At 40.1% G+C, this 18163-nt stretch overlaps 1 protein-coding gene across 4 annotated transcripts in view; it reads right to left on the bottom strand.

The window, feature by feature from the left end:
- ncor1 (nuclear receptor corepressor 1) overlaps positions 1-17943 on the bottom strand; it is an 83288-nt gene extending 65345 nt beyond the window's left edge. For 3 of the 4 annotated variants that reach the window (XM_036143394.1, XM_021320855.2, XM_012871219.3), the window contains exons 1-6: positions 17801-17943; positions 5745-5934; positions 3181-3275; positions 2839-3046; positions 2369-2551; positions 715-828 (exon numbers count right to left, since the gene is read on the bottom strand). In XM_036143394.1, the coding sequence (XP_035999287.1) occupies positions 715-828; positions 2369-2551; positions 2839-3046; positions 3181-3275; positions 5745-5855 (711 nt within the window). In that variant the 5' untranslated portion in view covers positions 5856-5934; positions 17801-17943. The remainder of the gene's footprint in view (positions 1-714; positions 829-2368; positions 2552-2838; positions 3047-3180; positions 3276-5744; positions 5935-17800) is intronic. The other variant, XM_012871221.3, reaches the window with a different exon arrangement.
- Positions 17944-18163: the final 220 nt, after the last annotated feature.

Here is an 18163-nt window from a genome sequence, read left to right on the forward strand (position 1 = left end):
CATCCTGGAGGGGTTAATGGTTGACTGAGGAGGAGAGTCTCTCTCAGCACTCTCTGACCACAACGCTGTCTGACAGCCGTGAACTGCAGTGACCTCCACAGAAATGGTTTTCTCCTTCGTGAAGCGCTGCTACATCAGACCATCTTAAATGCAAGATGGTCTGATGTATGTGATTTTTTTAATTAAGAATTTAAACAAATGAGCAAATATTTAATAGATTCTACTGAAACATGCTTACTCTCTTGCACTGCAGCCAAACTAATAAACCAAGAACAACAGGAAAGTCCAGCATATTCTAACAGTGGATGCAGTTGGATCATTGTTCTGAGAATGAAAATGCTGCTGGGATTTGTGGTGGGGATGTTTGAGCAGGAAACCAGAAGCAGAAAGAAATGTTCAGTTCATAGTAGAAGCAACATAACAGCTCCAAAAAAAAATAAAAAAATAGATCAAAGCGATCATTTCAAAGCAGAAACGGGCAAAATGGACTGAAACTATATTTAAAGTGCCTGTTACTGTCTGCTGTTATTCCCCCTGCTGCAAGGAGAGGAAATGCACATCATCTTGGCTTGTTGCAGTCGCAGTTAAAAACAGACAAACAAGCTTTTTGTTGATGGGCGCTGAAGATTATAAAGAGCGTTGGGACAGAGGAGGGAATAGCTCCCCAGGAGATGGAAAGGTGAACGCTGCTGGTGGCGAGTTCAGAAGACGTACCCTGTTTTCGTCATAGATGATCTGAACTATGCTGCGGTGCTTGTGCTCCACCGGAGGAGGGGTCACTGGCTTTTCTGGCACCACTGGCTTTGCTGCTTCCTCCTCCAGTTGTTGCTAGGAGACAACGTCAGGACAGGAATTTCAGACCAAAAGCTTGTGAGGAAAGATGATTAAATAGCACACACACAGACACACATTTTCATGTGTTCCAACTTTCTGATTTCAGCATTTAACTGTTATTTTTTTTCCTGTGTGAAACTGGAGCAAGCCAAAACGTAATCTTGTCTGGGATTAGCATGTCCCGTCATCCTGATGATCTCTGAAGTCTGTGCAGGTTTTATCAGCATATCTGCTGATGATGATTCAGGCCACAGGGGTCACACTAATGATGGTCGGCGGTATAAATGGCTAGACGGCTGATGTTATGAAACCATGCGATAATGCGGGGAATGCCATGACAACAATATCGTTTGGGATAAGTACATGAAAGTCATTGCAAGCATACACAAAATGTGGTTTCTTTAAGACTTTACCACCACTTTACCTCAGGTTAGCCTGAATGCATGGTACTTAAATAATAAGACGATACTCGTCGTAATCCCAGCAGCAGCGCACGGCATAATTGTAAACCTACTCAGGCACGGCCGTAGACCTAAACTGACAGGATTAAGTCTTTAGTCAGTCATTAAGGACTCTAAACAAACAAACTGCACATCGTCAAGCTAGAACATGGTAGTGGCTGTATAATGCAGCCTGCTAAGAGGCTCAGAAACTGAGATAGAGGGTCGCCTTCCAGCACAAAAACATAGAAATAAACAGGCAGAGCTACAATGGATTAGTTCAGATAAAGGCTTATTCACGTATTGAAAGGGCCTAGATAAAGTCTAGACCAGAATCTAACTGAGAATCTCGGGCCACATTGACGTTCACAGAATGCGTCCAACCAATCTGACTGAGGTCTGAATTTTCCCTTTCTTTAGGAAGTAGTTCAAGCTCAATCAAGATGTGCGGTCTAGTAGAGACCCACCCCCAAAAGTAACTGTAACTGCAACCAAATACTACTCCATTAAATATTTGAAAAATCCTGCAACTTTTTTCTTCCACTCCACAGCTATGCACTCCTTTGGTAGTTGGTCTATCACATAACAGCCCATTAAGATACGGTGAAGTTTGTAGCTGATTGACACATGCAAAAGGATTGGCTTTGAACAACACTTCAGTTCAAAGACAAGAATTAGGAATAAAATGTGTCATATCACCATGCAATGTTCATCTGTACAAGTCAGTTACTAAACGGATGCTCCTGAATCCCAGCCAACACTTTCTACCAATTCACATTTATCCAACTAGGGTCCTTCACTGGAATCGTTATATAAATAAAGCTGGATTGGAATATCAATTAAATATAGGCTACTGACGTATATGCAGACACAGATATATTGATGTGCATTTAAACTACAATATTTTGTCACCAAAAACCTCTGCTATTTTATGATTTTCAGGCTAGTCTTGTTTTGTTTTACTGCCACTGCAAAACAGCTTTTTTTTCCAGAACGGGGTCATTATGAAAGAGTTGTTAAAGCCAAGTTTTCTTATACAACAACCTTTGTTCTCAGCTTTGCTCAGAGACAACATGCCTCGCTGGCTTACCCACCTGCTTTTTCTTCAGCTTGGAAATCTGCTGCTCCACTTTCGCAATCTCTCGGTCCACGCGGTCCATGCTCTGAATCAGCTCCTCCTTAGACAGCTTGGAGGGAGACGTGTCCTGCTCTTCCCCCATGTGCAACGTAGCTCCTCCTGGGGACGCCGACTCCACTTTGACGGTGAACGGAGATTCCTGATTAATAACGCAAAAACAAAACAAAAGTGGGAATCAGCCGACTAGATTTCATGTCGCTTTTCTAACTTTAAGGGCCAGTAGCGTTGCATCTGACCCAACGAGGGTACATTTAAGAAGCCGATGTTGAAATCAACCACTTTCTTTAAGAGCCTCTCCTGGAATAAACCCAATCCTCCTCTGGACTGTCTTTATTTCAGTGTCCTCGATAAACGCAACAACTAAAGCGAGATCCAGTAGAAGCCAAAAGGGAAGACAAGGACAGACTCCAAACATTTGAACCCCACCTTTTTGACCTCCAGAGTGGCTCTCAGGCTGTCCTGTACAGAGTGGGGCATGGGCAGCACAACGCCCCCTGCGGTGGGAGGGGTGCGGTTGATATGGGCCTCGGCTACAGTCTCCATGCGAGGGCGTTTGGCCTCCAGGGCCTCGAGCTCTGCCTGGGCTGCGGCAGAGTGAAACTGCGGTTCGTAAACATGCCGTCTCTCTGGGGGCCTGAAGTTGGAAGCAAACAAACATGTTTAGAGAACAAAACGTGTGCAGCACAACACGCAGAAAATAGGAAGAAATCAGAACAGATCTAAGGTGAATAAAGAAAAAGCTTTCCGTTTCATAGACGGGAAGAGCACCTTTCGACTCCAGGGTGGAACTCTGAGAGTAAGGACAGCCTTCTTCGGCCCTGTGGATCCTGCATGTGAGAGCGGTAGTCTGGGATGGAGAAATCCTTTAGGAGGAAGGAGGAAGAAAACAAATGACTTAAAAAGCAATCTGATGGAGATCAGAACAGTAAAAAATATGGGGGGGCTCCCCACACACAAAAAAAAAAAAAAAACTGTTGTCGTTAGGCCTGGGCTGGTTACCAGTACCAATGTACCCCAAGGTTTAACCAGTCTGGCTTTCAGAGCTGCTAAAATACCCCATCATACCACTGTACTTTACAAGACTCTTCCACAGCTTTCTCCTTCTCCTCATCCTCCCCTCCCTCTTTCAGAGCGCAGCTCTAATAATAGGCGCGCCAACAACTGAAACTTGCTGCCTGTTTATTGTTGCACTGATAATCTCCCTCAGATCTGTCTGCGGCAACACTGCTGCCATTAAATAGTGCAGCGAGTAACTATAATGTCCATTTTCCTCAGAGTAAAAACAGTTTGTGTGGTGAGAAGATGAAATATCCCAAAACTACCACTGAATGTGCCAGGCGTTCGATCTTGATTTTTTTTTTGCTTAAATCTCAGCAACAACTCTCTCAACACAAATCACATTATAATGGTAAGTAACATTATTATAGGCAACAATCAGTATTTTGTGTCAGTAGCAGTAGGAATAATTGTTGCTTTTCTATTTCAAATTAAATCATTTGGATCGTATTAAACATCTTAGTCTTAATGATTGTAGAAATACTGCGTGTTTTTTTGTTGTTAAGTAATTAAAACCTGAGATTTTGTTTTATTTACAGGACTCTACACTAGCATCTCACTTTAAACAAACAACTATGTCCTGAGGTAACATTTTGGCTATGAAGAGTCATGCAAATAACCACACATCTCATTCTGCCTGAAACATAGACCACCCAACCCCACCCGATAACTTCCTGTACGCCCTCTGCTGTTTATGATCTAATAAAAGCAACGATTTCCGATTAACTCCATAGGAATTGTGTAAGCCGTCAATTACTCTGAATGTAGCCCATTCAAAGGTTTAACATTAGCTATTCACAGCATATAGTTGTTGTTTTAGTTACAAGACCTTAATTAGTACTTTATAAGAACTAAATCAACTTGCAAACAGTGCAGAAGAATTTTCAGGTCAAGTCCAAAATGTTATCAGCTCCGCGAGACGGCCAGAAAAATCCAGTTTCGGGAAAAATTCAAATATTTCCTATCTTCCGCTGGATTCAAACAAACAATCAAATGCCTGGAATTTTCCTGTTGACACTTTTCTGTGAAAGAACGTTTCTAAGAAGCATGCCATCCAAAACAATGCAGAGAAATAGTCTCCAGTATTTACTAAAGTAAAATAAGTGTTTAAGAATCACACTTTACTGAGCAGACTGAAAATATAATACATGTTTGTGGTCACCGTTTTAATTTAAGTTTAAATGCACTTATAAGATCGCTAAATAAGTTTTTAATGGTGCGGAAGTATGCATATACACATAAACCTTTGTATCGGAATAAGTCTCATACATGGTAACTGTACACACCATGCAGCATAAGAAATAAGGCCTGTCACGGTCTAAAAGCACTACTGTCTACAGACGCCAACTAACATGCTAAAAAAAAAAGGTTTAAGATAAAGAAAATAACAACAAAATAATCAGGAAGTGATCAAACCTGCAGAAGGCTGACTGAACGCACCGTCTTTTATTTATATTCTACCCATTACTCATGGTTGTTTTTTTTCTACATTTTCTTTTGCACGTTTTGCTCTCAAATGTCAGCAACCATCAAATTCAGATACCTCTGTAGGTCTTAATATAGTTACATCATCCTCCTATCGTTCGCTCTCTGAGAGTGCATTTCCTCTGTCTGAGGACGGAAACCCAAGAACAAGCCCACGCACGTGCGCCCAGATCAGTCATATACGTTTCAGTCGCTATACACAGCAGCAAAAAGGAGAAATGCTTTCTCAGACAACAACTGCAGAACCTCTGTCCAAAATCTCCCAAGTGGGGTTGCTACAAAACAGAAAATGCAGCCCTTACACTGTCTGCTAGCAACAGTTGCTAAAAAAAATAAATAAATCCCTGCCTATGTGAAATAAGACATTATGTCTACAACCCAAGCAGTCTATCCAAGGAAACAAACTCTGATGAAGTGTGTTGAATTGTTTTGGTGTGGAAGGGCCCTGAGACACACAGATCCAGTTTTACTGGGATCAAGGAGGATCTAGGAGGCAAAAAAAACATAAAAAAAAAAAACAGGCTGTTTAATGAGAGTGGTTTTTTTCTGTAGGCTCTCGGTAACTCAGGTAACCAATCACTGAAACAAAAACTGAAGTTTTCCACTGGAACATCCTAGAGTCATCGAATGCAGCCTGGAAATGCAACCAATTTTTCATGGTCAAGGTTAATTTTTTTCAGATTAGAAAAATGAGACAATTAAGTTTTACATTTTCTATGCAGAAACCCCAGAATAGAAAAGAAGAAAACAGTCAGATCAGCAGGGAGAGCCATGCAGACGGAGGGTTTCACCTGTTGGTGGCGTGTTCCGGTGAAGGTGTACTGGACCGAGTGGGGTGGGTATCGGCTCTGCTCGCTGCTGAAGGACCCCTGGGTGGGGGGGTAGCCCGAGCTGCTGGACATCCTGGCTAGGTGCTGGCGGGCTGCTGCTGCTGCCTCACAAATCCGAGAGTTCGGCTAGACCATGGTTGACACGAGCCGCCTGCACACAGAAATATGGCAACGGACATTTCAAATGTTGCCTTTCACACAAGAGGACAGGAGCGTAGACACACAGAGCCTTGCACTTACACGTGCATCAAAATAAAAGAACGAAGTGGGAATCAATATTGGGCCAGAATTGGGTCGTTTTTCTGGGAACACCAAAACTCAGTGAAAGTTGTCACTGAGTGACGTCGACTCAAAGTTTATCCATCTTATAAATCAGCAATGTGTTTAAGGAAATGCTGTTTTCTACATGTTTGAGGTTCATTCAGGCAGCAGGAGGAAGAGAGTGAGAAGCTCAGCAGATAACAGGAAGGCTGAACGGAGTACAGGTATTCTCCTGAGCTTTTAGCTCCTGTTGGCTGCTTCTAAGAAATCTGAGAGTTACGGTAAAGATGTAAATTCTGACATTGAACACAGATAATGCTATTTTAGTGATGCTAGCTGAAAACAAAAAAAAAAATATACAAACTACTGAAGCCACTTTAAAATGTGAACTCTAATCACTACAGTAGTAAAACTGTTTTATAGCAACTAATCGCTCACACTCGCTCAGGGCAGTCAAAGTTTATTACAGTAGCAGGCCACACACTACCAGGTAGGAGGGTGCACTTATGCCGGTGCCCGAGCCCCAGAGGGGAGAATTTTAAAAAAAATAGAGTCTCCCTGATGTATTTTGGAAGCTTTCAAGACAGGTGATTATTTAAAGAATAGAGTCAGAGTGCATGTTTTAAATTGAATAAAAAGCCAAAAAAGTGAATGATCAATTCTTCAAAATACAACCTTTGTTTTTTTTTATTATTATTCTTAAAAAAAAAATTCACATCGTTTTAACAAGGTTTTGAACAGATTTGCATAAAATTAGTTGAATTTGAATTACTAGCACCATATAAAACAGATCAGATTAGGTGAATATATGACAATTTACTAACTTCCGAGCGCGCAGTGAGACAACACGCGCGCTCGACCTGCTCATTCCATGCTCAACACCAGCTGTGCCGTGCGCTCGCTTGGCTGTTTCTCTGCGAGCGTCGCGCGAGATAAGTTTTTCAGAGTTGAGCTCAGATTGGCTCCTGCGCGCTCAACCAGAAGGCACAAATATCGCTCCGTTATATAATCGGGGAAATGTAGGCGGCGGCAAGAGCTGCTATAGACGGCGATTTGCCGCAGTTGACAGGCTACTTTTGACTGCCCTGCTCTCTGTTTGACCTCACCTGTGCTCTGAAGATAAAACAATCAATGACCTTTCAGAGCAGGAATGTCTTTTTATATATTCTTATAACTCTTAAAAATGGGTAAAACCAGTACATGCATGTTAAAGCTTTGCAAGCAAACCATCGACCACAAATCAGTTACAAACCTCTGATCTTCCACCTAAAACATCAGGCTTTATGACTAAACTGTTGAGAAAGAGAAACTACGCCTTCAACATAAGTGTTTGCAACTACAAAACTAACAAGGCTCAAATATTTGATTGTCTACTGCATTAAAACAAACTTACACACTTGTGTATGCTAAGGTCAGCTCAAAAGGAGTTGTCATTAAGCCTTAAAGCACTGACCTGCTAATCTCGCCTCTTTTTGGCAGCAAATACAGTAAAGCAGAAGATAAATTCAATATATTCTGCAAAACAAAACTAAAAACTGAAGTATGACTTAAATCAAAGGCCTGCCCTAAAAACAGGCATGAGCGAGGACAGCACCAGGAGAGAAATAAAAAGAAGAATATTAGCGAGTTGCAATTTTTGAAACCAAACAGAGTTTAAAACAGATTATTAGCTAGCCTCATGTTTTTGTCAAGAATGTTAACAATTGGAAAAAGATCCAAAAGGCTTAGTAAACATTATTTAAGTCTTTAATCCTGTATAACTCTCCTTAATATTGCAACTTTTTTTAAAATATGTTTTTATTTAATCTTCCCATGTAATTTGATTTGTATTCAAAGCAGGGCTAATTCTTCCTTTGCATACATAACAGACATTTCATTGGCTGTATTTAGTAGATGCATTATTTTTTATTTTTTTACTTTATACTTTGTTTAAATGCCTGATTCTTCAAAAAGTAAACATTCAATATTATATAGTGTCTCATTTTTGTTTTTTCCCCCCATGACCATTATCAAATCACAATTCGGGATGGGGCCCATCTGATCCAGTATCCGGTTCTGAAACCAACGTACGTCTCACGGACATTTCCGATCCATGAGCTGTGTTCGTGTTGTAATGTCTTGTGCTGGAAAGTCTCCATGGTCTCTGCCGGCTGCTCTGCTAGCTGGATTCCAGTTAGTAGCCAGCTAGCAGAGGTGCACTGAGCCTAGCACCGTGGCTAACCTACTTTTAATCACATGCCCGCTGTGTGGAAATATGTTACAAACACCGCAAAGCAAGACTTCAACATTCAACATATAACATTTACAAAGCTATTGTAGCGAGAGGCGAAAGCTATGCTGCGACTGACAATATAACAAACTTAAAGGGTAACTCACCCCTTAATCCACTTTTTTTTGCCAAAAAACTGCTAACATGGTTGTATTATAGTACTGTCTACATATGCTGCTCATTATTTTTGACAAATTAGTGCAGATTTGTTGAAATCCTGATTTTGAGTCTAAAATCGTCAGCATGGTGCACTCCTACGGTTAAACGCTACTCTTGCATTGAATGTTGAATCTGTATTGCTACACTTAGCACTTGTGCACTTAGCACTTAGCACAAAACCTAATAAAAATCAATATGGTTCACCTTGAACCTAAAAATAAAATAATAAAATGTGGTCTATTAAATATAAGGTCTCTTCCTCCAAAGACTTTGTTAGTTAATGAATTGATTTCTGATAATCAGATTGATTTGTTTTGTCTCACAGAAACCTGGCTACAAGAGGACTACGTTAGTATAAATGAGTCAACCCCCTCCAGTTATTCAAATTTCCACATTCCCAGATCCGTGGGAAGAGGAGGAGGAGTGGCAACTATCTTTCAGTCTGATTTATTAATTAGTCCCAGGCCAACTAATAATTACAGTTCTTTTGAACATTTAACCCTTAGTTTCCCTCATCCAAACTGCAAAGCAATAAAACCTCTTCTGTTTGTTGTTTTGTATCGTCCACCAGGCCCTTACACTCAGTTTTTGGATGAGTTGTCAGATTTCTTATCTGATTTGGTGTTAAATACTGATAAGGTTATTATAGTGGGTGATTTTAACATCCATGTTGACACTGAATGTGATAACCTTAGTGTAGCCTTTAAAACTGTCCTAGATTCAATTGGTTTTGTTCAAAATGTGCATAAACCGACGCACTCTCGGCTCCATACTTTGGACCTTGTTCTGACATATGGCATTGATTGTGAAGAATTAACAGTATTCTCTCACAACCCTGTCCTGTCTGATCATTTTTTAATAACATTTGAGTTTAATCTAACTGAATTCTCCACCCCCAAAAGAGGGTTCCATTATAGTAGATTTTTATCGGATAATGCTGTATCAAAACTTAAAGAGTCTGTCCCCTTCTTAATATCCTCAGTATTGCAGAAATGCCCTTTAGATGGCAGCATTGCTGTTTCTTCCCATTCACAAATCGATACCTTTGCTAACAATGTGACTTCCTCATTGCGTTCTGCATTAGACAATGTAGCTCCCTTGAAAAAGAAGGTGATTATTCACAGGAAGCTGGCTCCTTGGTTTAATTCAGAGCTGCGTTCCTTGAAGCACAATGTTAGGAAATTGGAGAGAAAATGGCGCTCTACACACCAAGAGGAATCCTACTTAATCTGGAGGGACAGACTATTGTTGTATAACAAGACCCTCCGCAGAGTTAGAGTAGCATATTTTTCATCATTAATTGAAGAGAATAAAAATAATCCTAGATTCCTCTTTAGTACAGTTGCCAAACTTACCCAGAGCCACAGCTCTGTTGATCCATCCATTCCCTTAGCTCTTAGTAGTAATGATTTTATGGGATTCTTCATAAATAAAATTGATGCCATTAAAAATAAAATAATTGGCATCCTCCCAAACATGATTACCTCGTCCTCAGTAAGTGAGGCAGCATTGGAGGAATCTTTAGAATCTGCGCAGTGTTTGAACTGTTTAGAAGCAGTAGAGCTTTCTGAGCTATCTAAAATTTTAGCTTCATCTAAACCTTCTACCTGTATGTTAGACCCAATCCCAACCAAGTTGTTTAAGGACATATTCCCTTTGATCAGTGGCACTATTTTAGACATGATTAATCTATCCTTAGTAAATGGATATGTACCACAGGTTTTGAAAGTAGCTGTTATTAAACCTTTACTTAAGAAACCTTCTCTTGATCAAGATGAGTTAGTAAATTACAGACCTATATCTAATCTTCTTTTCTTATCTAAAATTCTTGAGAAAGTAGTTGCTAATCAACTTTGTGAACATTTACAAAGTAATGACCTACTTGAGGAGTTTCAGTCAGGCTTCAGAGCTCATCATAGCACTGAAACAGCTCTGGTGAAGGTCACTAATGATATTCTCATGGCCTCAGATAATGGACTTGTGTCTATACTTGTCCTGTTAGATCTCAGTGCTGCGTTTGATACAGTTGATCACAATATTCTCCTACAAAGACTTGAACATACTATAGGGATTAAGGGGAAAGCATTAGGCTGGTTTAAATCTTATCTGTCAGACAGATTCCAATTTGTTCATGTTAATAATAAATCTTCCTCAAACTCTAGGGTCACCTGTGGAGTACCACAGGGTTCAGTCCTTGGACCAATTCTCTTTACTATATATATGCTTCCGATAGGCAAAATTATCAGACAGCATGGGATTAATTTCCACTGTTATGCTGATGATACTCAGCTATATTTATCCATAAATCCTGATGAATCCAATCAATTACTTCGACTGCAGTCATGTCTTGATGACATCAAAAGCTGGATGACTTTAAATTTCCTGCATCTAAATTCTGACAAGACCGAAGTTTTAATCTTTGGGCCAGAGTCCTCAAAAAATAAACTTCTTAACCAATCACTTAATCTGGGTGGCATTAACCTGGCCTCTGGTAATAAAGTAAAAAATCTTGGTGTTATTTTTGACCAAGACATGTCATTTAAATCCCATATTAAACAGGTTTCCAGAGTTTCCTTTTTTCACCTCCGGAATATCGCCAAAATTAGAAACATTCTGTCCAGGAGTGATGCTGAAAAACTGGTCCATGCATTTGTTACTTCAAGGCTGGACTATTGTAATTCTTTACTATCAGGAAGTCCACAAAATGCAGTTCAAAGCCTTCAGCTGATCCAAAATGCTGCAGCAAGAGTTCTGATGAAAATCAACAAGAGGGATCATATTTCTCCAATTTTAGCTTCCCTTCATTGGCTTCCTGTTAAATCAAGAATAGAATTTAAAATTCTTCTTCTAACGTATAAAGCCCTTAATAATCAAGCTCCATCATATATCAGAGCTCTGATTACCCCGTATGTTCCTAACAGAGCACTTCGCTCTCAGACTGCAGGTCTGCTGGTGGTTCCTAGAGTCTCTAAAAGTAGAATGGGAGGCAGATCCTTTAGCTATCAGGCTCCTCTCCTGTGGAACCAACTCCCAGTTTTGGTCCGTGAGGCAGACACCCTGTCTACTTTTAAGACTAGGCTTAAAACTTTTCTTTTTGACAAAAATTATAACTAGTGACTCATGTTACTCTCAGCTACCTTTATAGTTTTACTGCTATAGGCTTAGGTTACTGGAGTATATCAGGATCTAATTTTCTCACTATATTGAGTTCTACTGTTCTTCAATTATGCATTATGTGTTGTCATTTCTGCTTTAACTTTCTGTTCTCTCTCTTTTCTCTTCATAGTAGGTACACCTGGTCTGGCGTTCTGTTAACTGTGACATCATCCAGAGAAGACGGCTCACCTGCTACTACCATCTAATGTAGAACAGATTACTAGATCAATGTGTGCTTCTGTGCTTTTTTGTTTCTCTTGTTGTGTCTCTGTTCTGTCTTCTGTAACCCCAGTCGGTCGAGGCAGATGACCGTTCATACTGAGCCCGGTTCTGCCGGAGGTTTTTTTTTCCCGTTAATGGGTGTTTTTTCTTCCCACTGTCGCTTCATGCTTGCTCAGTATGAGGGATTGCAGCAAAGCCATGTACAATGCAGATGACTCTTCCTGTGGCTCTACGGTTCCCCAGGAGTGAATGCTGCTTGTCGGGACTTTGATGCAATCAACTGGTTTCCTTATATAGGAAATTTTTGACCAATCTGTATAATCTGACCCAATCTGTATAATATGATTGAACTTGACTTTGTAAAGTGCCTTGAGATGACATGTTTCATGATTTGGCGCTATATAAATAAAATTGAATTGAATTGAATTAAACACTGGAAGCGGTTTGGTAGAAAAAGCCCCTCTAGTAGCAGCTGATAGCAGGCCCTACTAATCCACAAGCTAATAGCCACTTGTTAGACATGTGTTTTTCTATAAAGAGCAGAGTATATTCTGTAGAAAGAGCAAGTAAAGATGATTTCTAAATAAAAAAAATAAAAAAACTGACTTGGCTTTTACGTAAAAAGAGAAAGAAAATTCTGGTTTTCAACTGATTTTAAAAAATAATGACTATATTCACTTTTGGTTCGCACAAAATGTATTTATTTAGTGTGGGTTTGGGAGAAAAGAGATTTTGCTGCTACAATTGCTAGCTTATTTTAAAATAATTTATAGTATTTGTTCTCATTGTTTTAACCTAATACTTGTTTTCACGCTGACTGTTCTAAAATTGTTTATTGGGGGTAATAAGAAAAGCTTAGTATTTTTTTATTCAATTAAACTGTTCTCCAATGTGAGATCAATAAAGCTTATCTTATAAGTGTCTTGAGTGCAATAAGATAATGTTAGTGTTTTGAATTGTTTTTTATTTTAGTCATTCTAAAATTGTGTGCATAAGAAAAGCTTGTCTTTATTAGAATAAAGTCATTAATGATATTTGTGCTCTCTTAATACCTGAAAAAGTATCGAAATACATGTTGGTATTGTGACAACACTATTGCTGAGCCTGTATAGTTAATTTGTGCTGATCACATGAAGCAACCCTTTGTATTTATCCAAGGAGGACTAGTGTAGAGGAGAATGATAATATTTACAATACATCTTTTTTTTCTAATTCACTTTACATCTGGTTTGTATATCTCAAATTGTTACAGTTTAGAGTGTAAAAAAAAATAAAGTAGAATTAAATAAGATGGAAATCAGGAATGATTAAAATAAAGTGAGGTTAAAAATCTTTTGAACAGCAGGAAAGTTTCCCCTTTATGTGTTGATTTGAAACCCTTACAGTTGCACATTTGTCTCAAGTTGCCTTTGTGGTATACGTGTTTACATTCATACACATAATTACAGCCTCTTAAAACAAATTAACTATATGATGTTAACAACATTAAAGCAAGCAGAGCTGTGGTAGCGGAATAGTATCGGCAGATGTCCAAATGATGGTATCGGGATCGGAAGTGAAAAAAATGTGCATCCCTAATCACAAGCCCACTTCAAGCACACTGTCAATTAGCAATGGAGGGACTTCAAAGGGAGGAGACCAGTTTCCAATGAGAGTCGCTATCAGGACGATCAGCTTATGGCTGTGCTTGAAATGATGGCCAGGTTGTGCTGTTTTTTGTTTTGAAGTTCTTATAGTGAAGGCACCCCCATCTGGGTGTTTTAGCGCCGCCACAACGCTGTGAAGTCAGGGATAGTGCCGGCACAAAACCGATCTGACCCATGGAAGGAAGAACAAACACATTAGCCAACTACGCCTAGCAGGTATCATAACAACCTGACAATAGCTGTGTAGACCCACTTGGAGAGCCATGGGTGTTGCTTACAGCACGGTGAAACGCAGCCGTTCCTGTGATAGTCGTAAGCACATGATGCTTTGTCACAATAAAGAAACTGTAAAAAGATATTGGCCAATTAAAGGGTGGCGGCAACGTCAGAGAAAAACTCTGCTGATCATCCTGCAATCCTAATCAGCCACTAGGACCACGGTCCACAGGGGGAAAGGTTTCTATGAACAGAAGCAATGCCCAGATCACTGACCTATTGAATATTTTATTTGTATTGAAAAACTACAAAAAAGGTGCCCTGTGTGAACGGTGGTAATATAACATGCCTCTGAGTTCACTGCCACTGACATAAATCACTAAGCTTTTCAAGCTGAAAAACAGAATCGGTCTGATAAAAGGATTTTACAATACAAGAAAAATGTTAAAATAAATATAATAAACACTTATGTCAAAAGGGACTGTGTTTCTGTACAATACATCATTTCCCAGACTGATGTGCAAAAGTGCTTTTTGGCTAACCCTCTTTCTGGACCCAGAGAAACAGAAGAATGTCCTAAATATAAGCACTGATATCAAGGCTTACCAAGGTATTCAAAAAGCATTAGCTTCAAAAAATGTTTGGATTATTGTACTGTTTTAAAGGTTTACAGTCCTCTTTAAGAAGAGCCAGAGAGACCAGAGTAAAAACCCTTTTCCCCAGTTCTATGAAGCTTCATGTTTACTCGCTGCATACTGCCAGTCAGCTGTTAAAAGAAAAGACCGTCCTTTCAACCCCAACATACAAAGAAGATAATTTATCTTTGTGTCATTCTTATAGTGATCTGACACAACATTATCGTTGAAATGCTGTGATTTTTCATGTTTGAATTTGACCGATTAAAGGCGGCAAACTCAGAAGCTTTAAAAAAGTGGCTCACAACGTTTTGACTGCCTGAGGCTGCCCCCAGGTCCTGATGAACGTGGTCATTTCCTCTGTCCCAGCAGCAAAAAAGGGGCTGGAGTTTACCAGCGCAACCAGAAAGGACTGGGCTTTAGTAACACTTAGCACTTGTTAAGCACTGGAAGCGGTTTGGTAGAAAAAGCCCCTTTAGTAGCAGCTGATAGAAGGCCCTACTAATCCACAAGCTAATAGCCACTTGTTAGAAATGTGTTTTTCTATAAAGAGCAGAGTATATTTTTATTTATTTTCCTTTTTTCCTGAATCACCGTCATTCATCCGATATCCTAATTAGGCAGCTATCCGATCCGGGTATCAGATCGGTGCATCTCTAATACAGGTTAAAAGTAGAACAATGACAATAACCCCTATGGAGCGGTCATGCCTGTGGTCAACATTACACAAAGATAACTCCATTAAGAGTCCATTAGGGCACACTTACCGACTGCCAGGTGCAGCTTGTGCCCAAAACACATCCATCTATTGAGCTCGGCAGCTTTAACTACGTTTGCATACATACATACATTCAGCACTGCATGCTTTTCTCTTCATAGAAGCCCAGTGAGTGCATTGGCAATATAAAATTATGATTTTCCGAAAATTGAATCTTTAAAAAAAAAAAATGTCAATTCAAATCAATCGATAAAATCGATTTATCGCCCAGCTCTACTCTGATTCATCATGCCACTGGACCAGAGATCAGATGTGGCTGCAACTTAACAGCTGCTCCTCTTCCTCCTCGACCAGGTCTACCGTAACCACCGCTTCAACATTTGAAATGTCCCCCATTTTCTCAACGTCTCTTTCACTTCTTGTCACCCACTGGATGGGGTGGAGTCACGCGTCTACAGACTGTACACGTAGCGCAGCGTCTTAAAAAGGGACATGAAATGTGGGCAGGTTTAGACAAGTAGTTGTCGTTTTAACCAAACTATACACGGTCAAAAAAAAGACAAAAGCGACTTTTCATTTCTTCTTTTTCTAAATACCGACATGGACAGAATGACGTCAGTTATTGTCGTAAATTTCGGTGCCGCCAAGTTTTCGGTTTATCGCCCAGGCCTAGTCTCAAGGACTAATTCTTATGTACGGCGTTCCACAGATCCGCATAATCGCTTGAGAAATCCTCCGTGGCATTAAATATGGCTGCAGGTGACACCATTTGAGCCAAAAACAAAAAGCTACAAAAATCTGAACAGAAGAAAATCCTAAATGTTGGTTGCAGAGTCATAAGAAAAGACTACCAAGACGATATTGCAACAAAACGCTAAAATCACAACGACCTTTCCTTCAACGCTTTCCAACTTCCACCTAAATAACAGAAATATGTCGCTTTTCTTTGTGCCTTTTTTGGGTATAAAGAAAACTTCAAGCTCCAAAGAACCTTCAAAATCATGACAAACTGTTCCTGCGAGCTTAAGTCCTTTTAAATGGCATGCCAGAGAAAGTGACGGCGTGCCCAGAGTTTTCTCCGGCTGTATGGAGCGTAAAGCAGCGCCAACATTTTCCTCGCCCACCTGTTGCAGCACACTGCAGGTCAGTTAGCTAACAGAAGCCCGGCACGTTCCCCATCTCTAACAAAGAGCGGCAAATTCAGCGCTTTTAAAATATCTCTGGCTGCATTTTGAAAAAGAATAAAAATAAAAATCAAAAAATTTAAAAAAAAAAAAAGGTGCACCAAGCATCTCCCTTTACAAGGCAATACTGATTCAAAACAACAATTGGTAAGCTGTGAGCACGGGTGCCATATAAGAGGGAAAAGTTGGGACAATTCCAAGGGCCCCTGACTGACTGGGCCCTAAAAAAAAAGTTTATTCTACACACATATGAGCTTTTGGGATGATTTTGTTCTTTTGTCATGGGGCCCAAAATTTGTGACAGCACCCCTGGCTATGAGCAACATGTTTGTTAAGCAACGGGCTGCTGGCTTGCCACCTTAAAAGAAGGCCCAGCTAATATCAGCTTGGTAGACTGCTGCTTCTCTCTGATGAGCCCATATTTTGTCCATTAGGGTTTGGGAGAGCACTACTGAATTTAGGGTGTTTTTCAGGCTTTTCAGGATTCATCATATCTCGTTATGTGTTTGTGGATTAATGCTGTGATACCCCAGCAATTAAACTCGAGTTGTTCACACCGTTAGAACCTCACACTGGTCCATGCCTATACAGTAGCCACAAAGTTAAAATGAAATTAAATGAAGACTGATGACTTAAACTTTAGGGGGGGGGGATTTAGGCACTTTAGATGTCATTGCAAGCCAAATATCATCTGGATTAACCCCCTCCATAGGACTACATGCTTCAGTTCAGCAGGACATACAATTAAATTTTTAATGTTTTTTAAGAGACACTGCCTTCAATGTATCAAAAAAAAAAAAAAAACACGCCGTTCTTCGACAACCTTTTTTGTTTTGTGCAAGATTTTAGATTGATTTGTACGGGGACTTTATTGTGGAGCTGTGTTTTTTTTTCTCCCAACTCCCCTTTTTTTTTAAATGCAACACGAGAGATTTAAAAATATATATATATATAAATAAATGACTTCCAGTTTCGTGCATTCTTCATCCACTGCATCGGTTTATTAGCAGCAGCTCCAGAAGGGGTCGGAGGCATTTTGGGGCTGGGAAGCAAGCAGGGATGGGTTGTAAACAGAAAACATTTAAGGTCGAATTAAATAGGTGCAAAATTCACATTGGTTCCCTCGGGTGTTTTCCATTCAAAGAGGGCAGCTCTTCTGGTAAAAAGTGGTGGAGAAATGCTGCAGCAGTCTGCTGTTTCTGTTGCCATTTAAGACGACACTATAACAAAGTTAACTGCAGCTAGATTTGGAGCCTATCTTGATAACGGGGGGGGGATGGGACCGCTTTCACACAACAGGGAGCATCTCCCCAAAAACGAGCAGAGCGACGCCTGTCAACTCAAACGAAGGCGCTTTGTGCGTACTTTCACACCAAACGAGGACGTTTGGGATGTTGTTGTGGTTAGCTGACTTACCCAGCCTGTATTTCACCTCTGAATTCGCAACAACGTCGCCATCTTGCAAGGCAGATTTTCAACGCACAGCGAGTCGCTCAGACAGTGTGCTAAGTAAGCTGGCAGACTGGCTGTATGTGGGCCATTTGTACTCACCCCATGTTTGACGTTTGTAGAAACGGGAAAGAAAGGTATCACCGGGCAGGAATCTGTCTGAATTGTTGATTGTAAATCCGCGGGTTGTGGGCTGTGGACGACTGAGCAGACTAAAAGGCTGCGCCGCATTTGTCGGTCGACGTCCTAACAGCGACAAACAATAGGTTTCGGTTAAATAGTATTCCGGTTGTCTCAATAAATAATAAATGCCTTAATAAATATTGATATATATATACAAACGTTGTTCTAAGTTGATAGAAACCTAGAATATTGTGTTTTGTTCTGTTTTTCTGAAAATGTCCAAGATATAACTACATTTCTTTATACGTACCTGCAAGGACAGGGCAAGTGTTACACCTAATT

This window comes from Fundulus heteroclitus, chromosome 11 (assembly GCF_011125445.2).
Source record: "Fundulus heteroclitus isolate FHET01 chromosome 11, MU-UCD_Fhet_4.1, whole genome shotgun sequence".
Classification (NCBI taxonomy): domain Eukaryota; kingdom Metazoa; phylum Chordata; class Actinopteri; order Cyprinodontiformes; family Fundulidae; genus Fundulus; species Fundulus heteroclitus.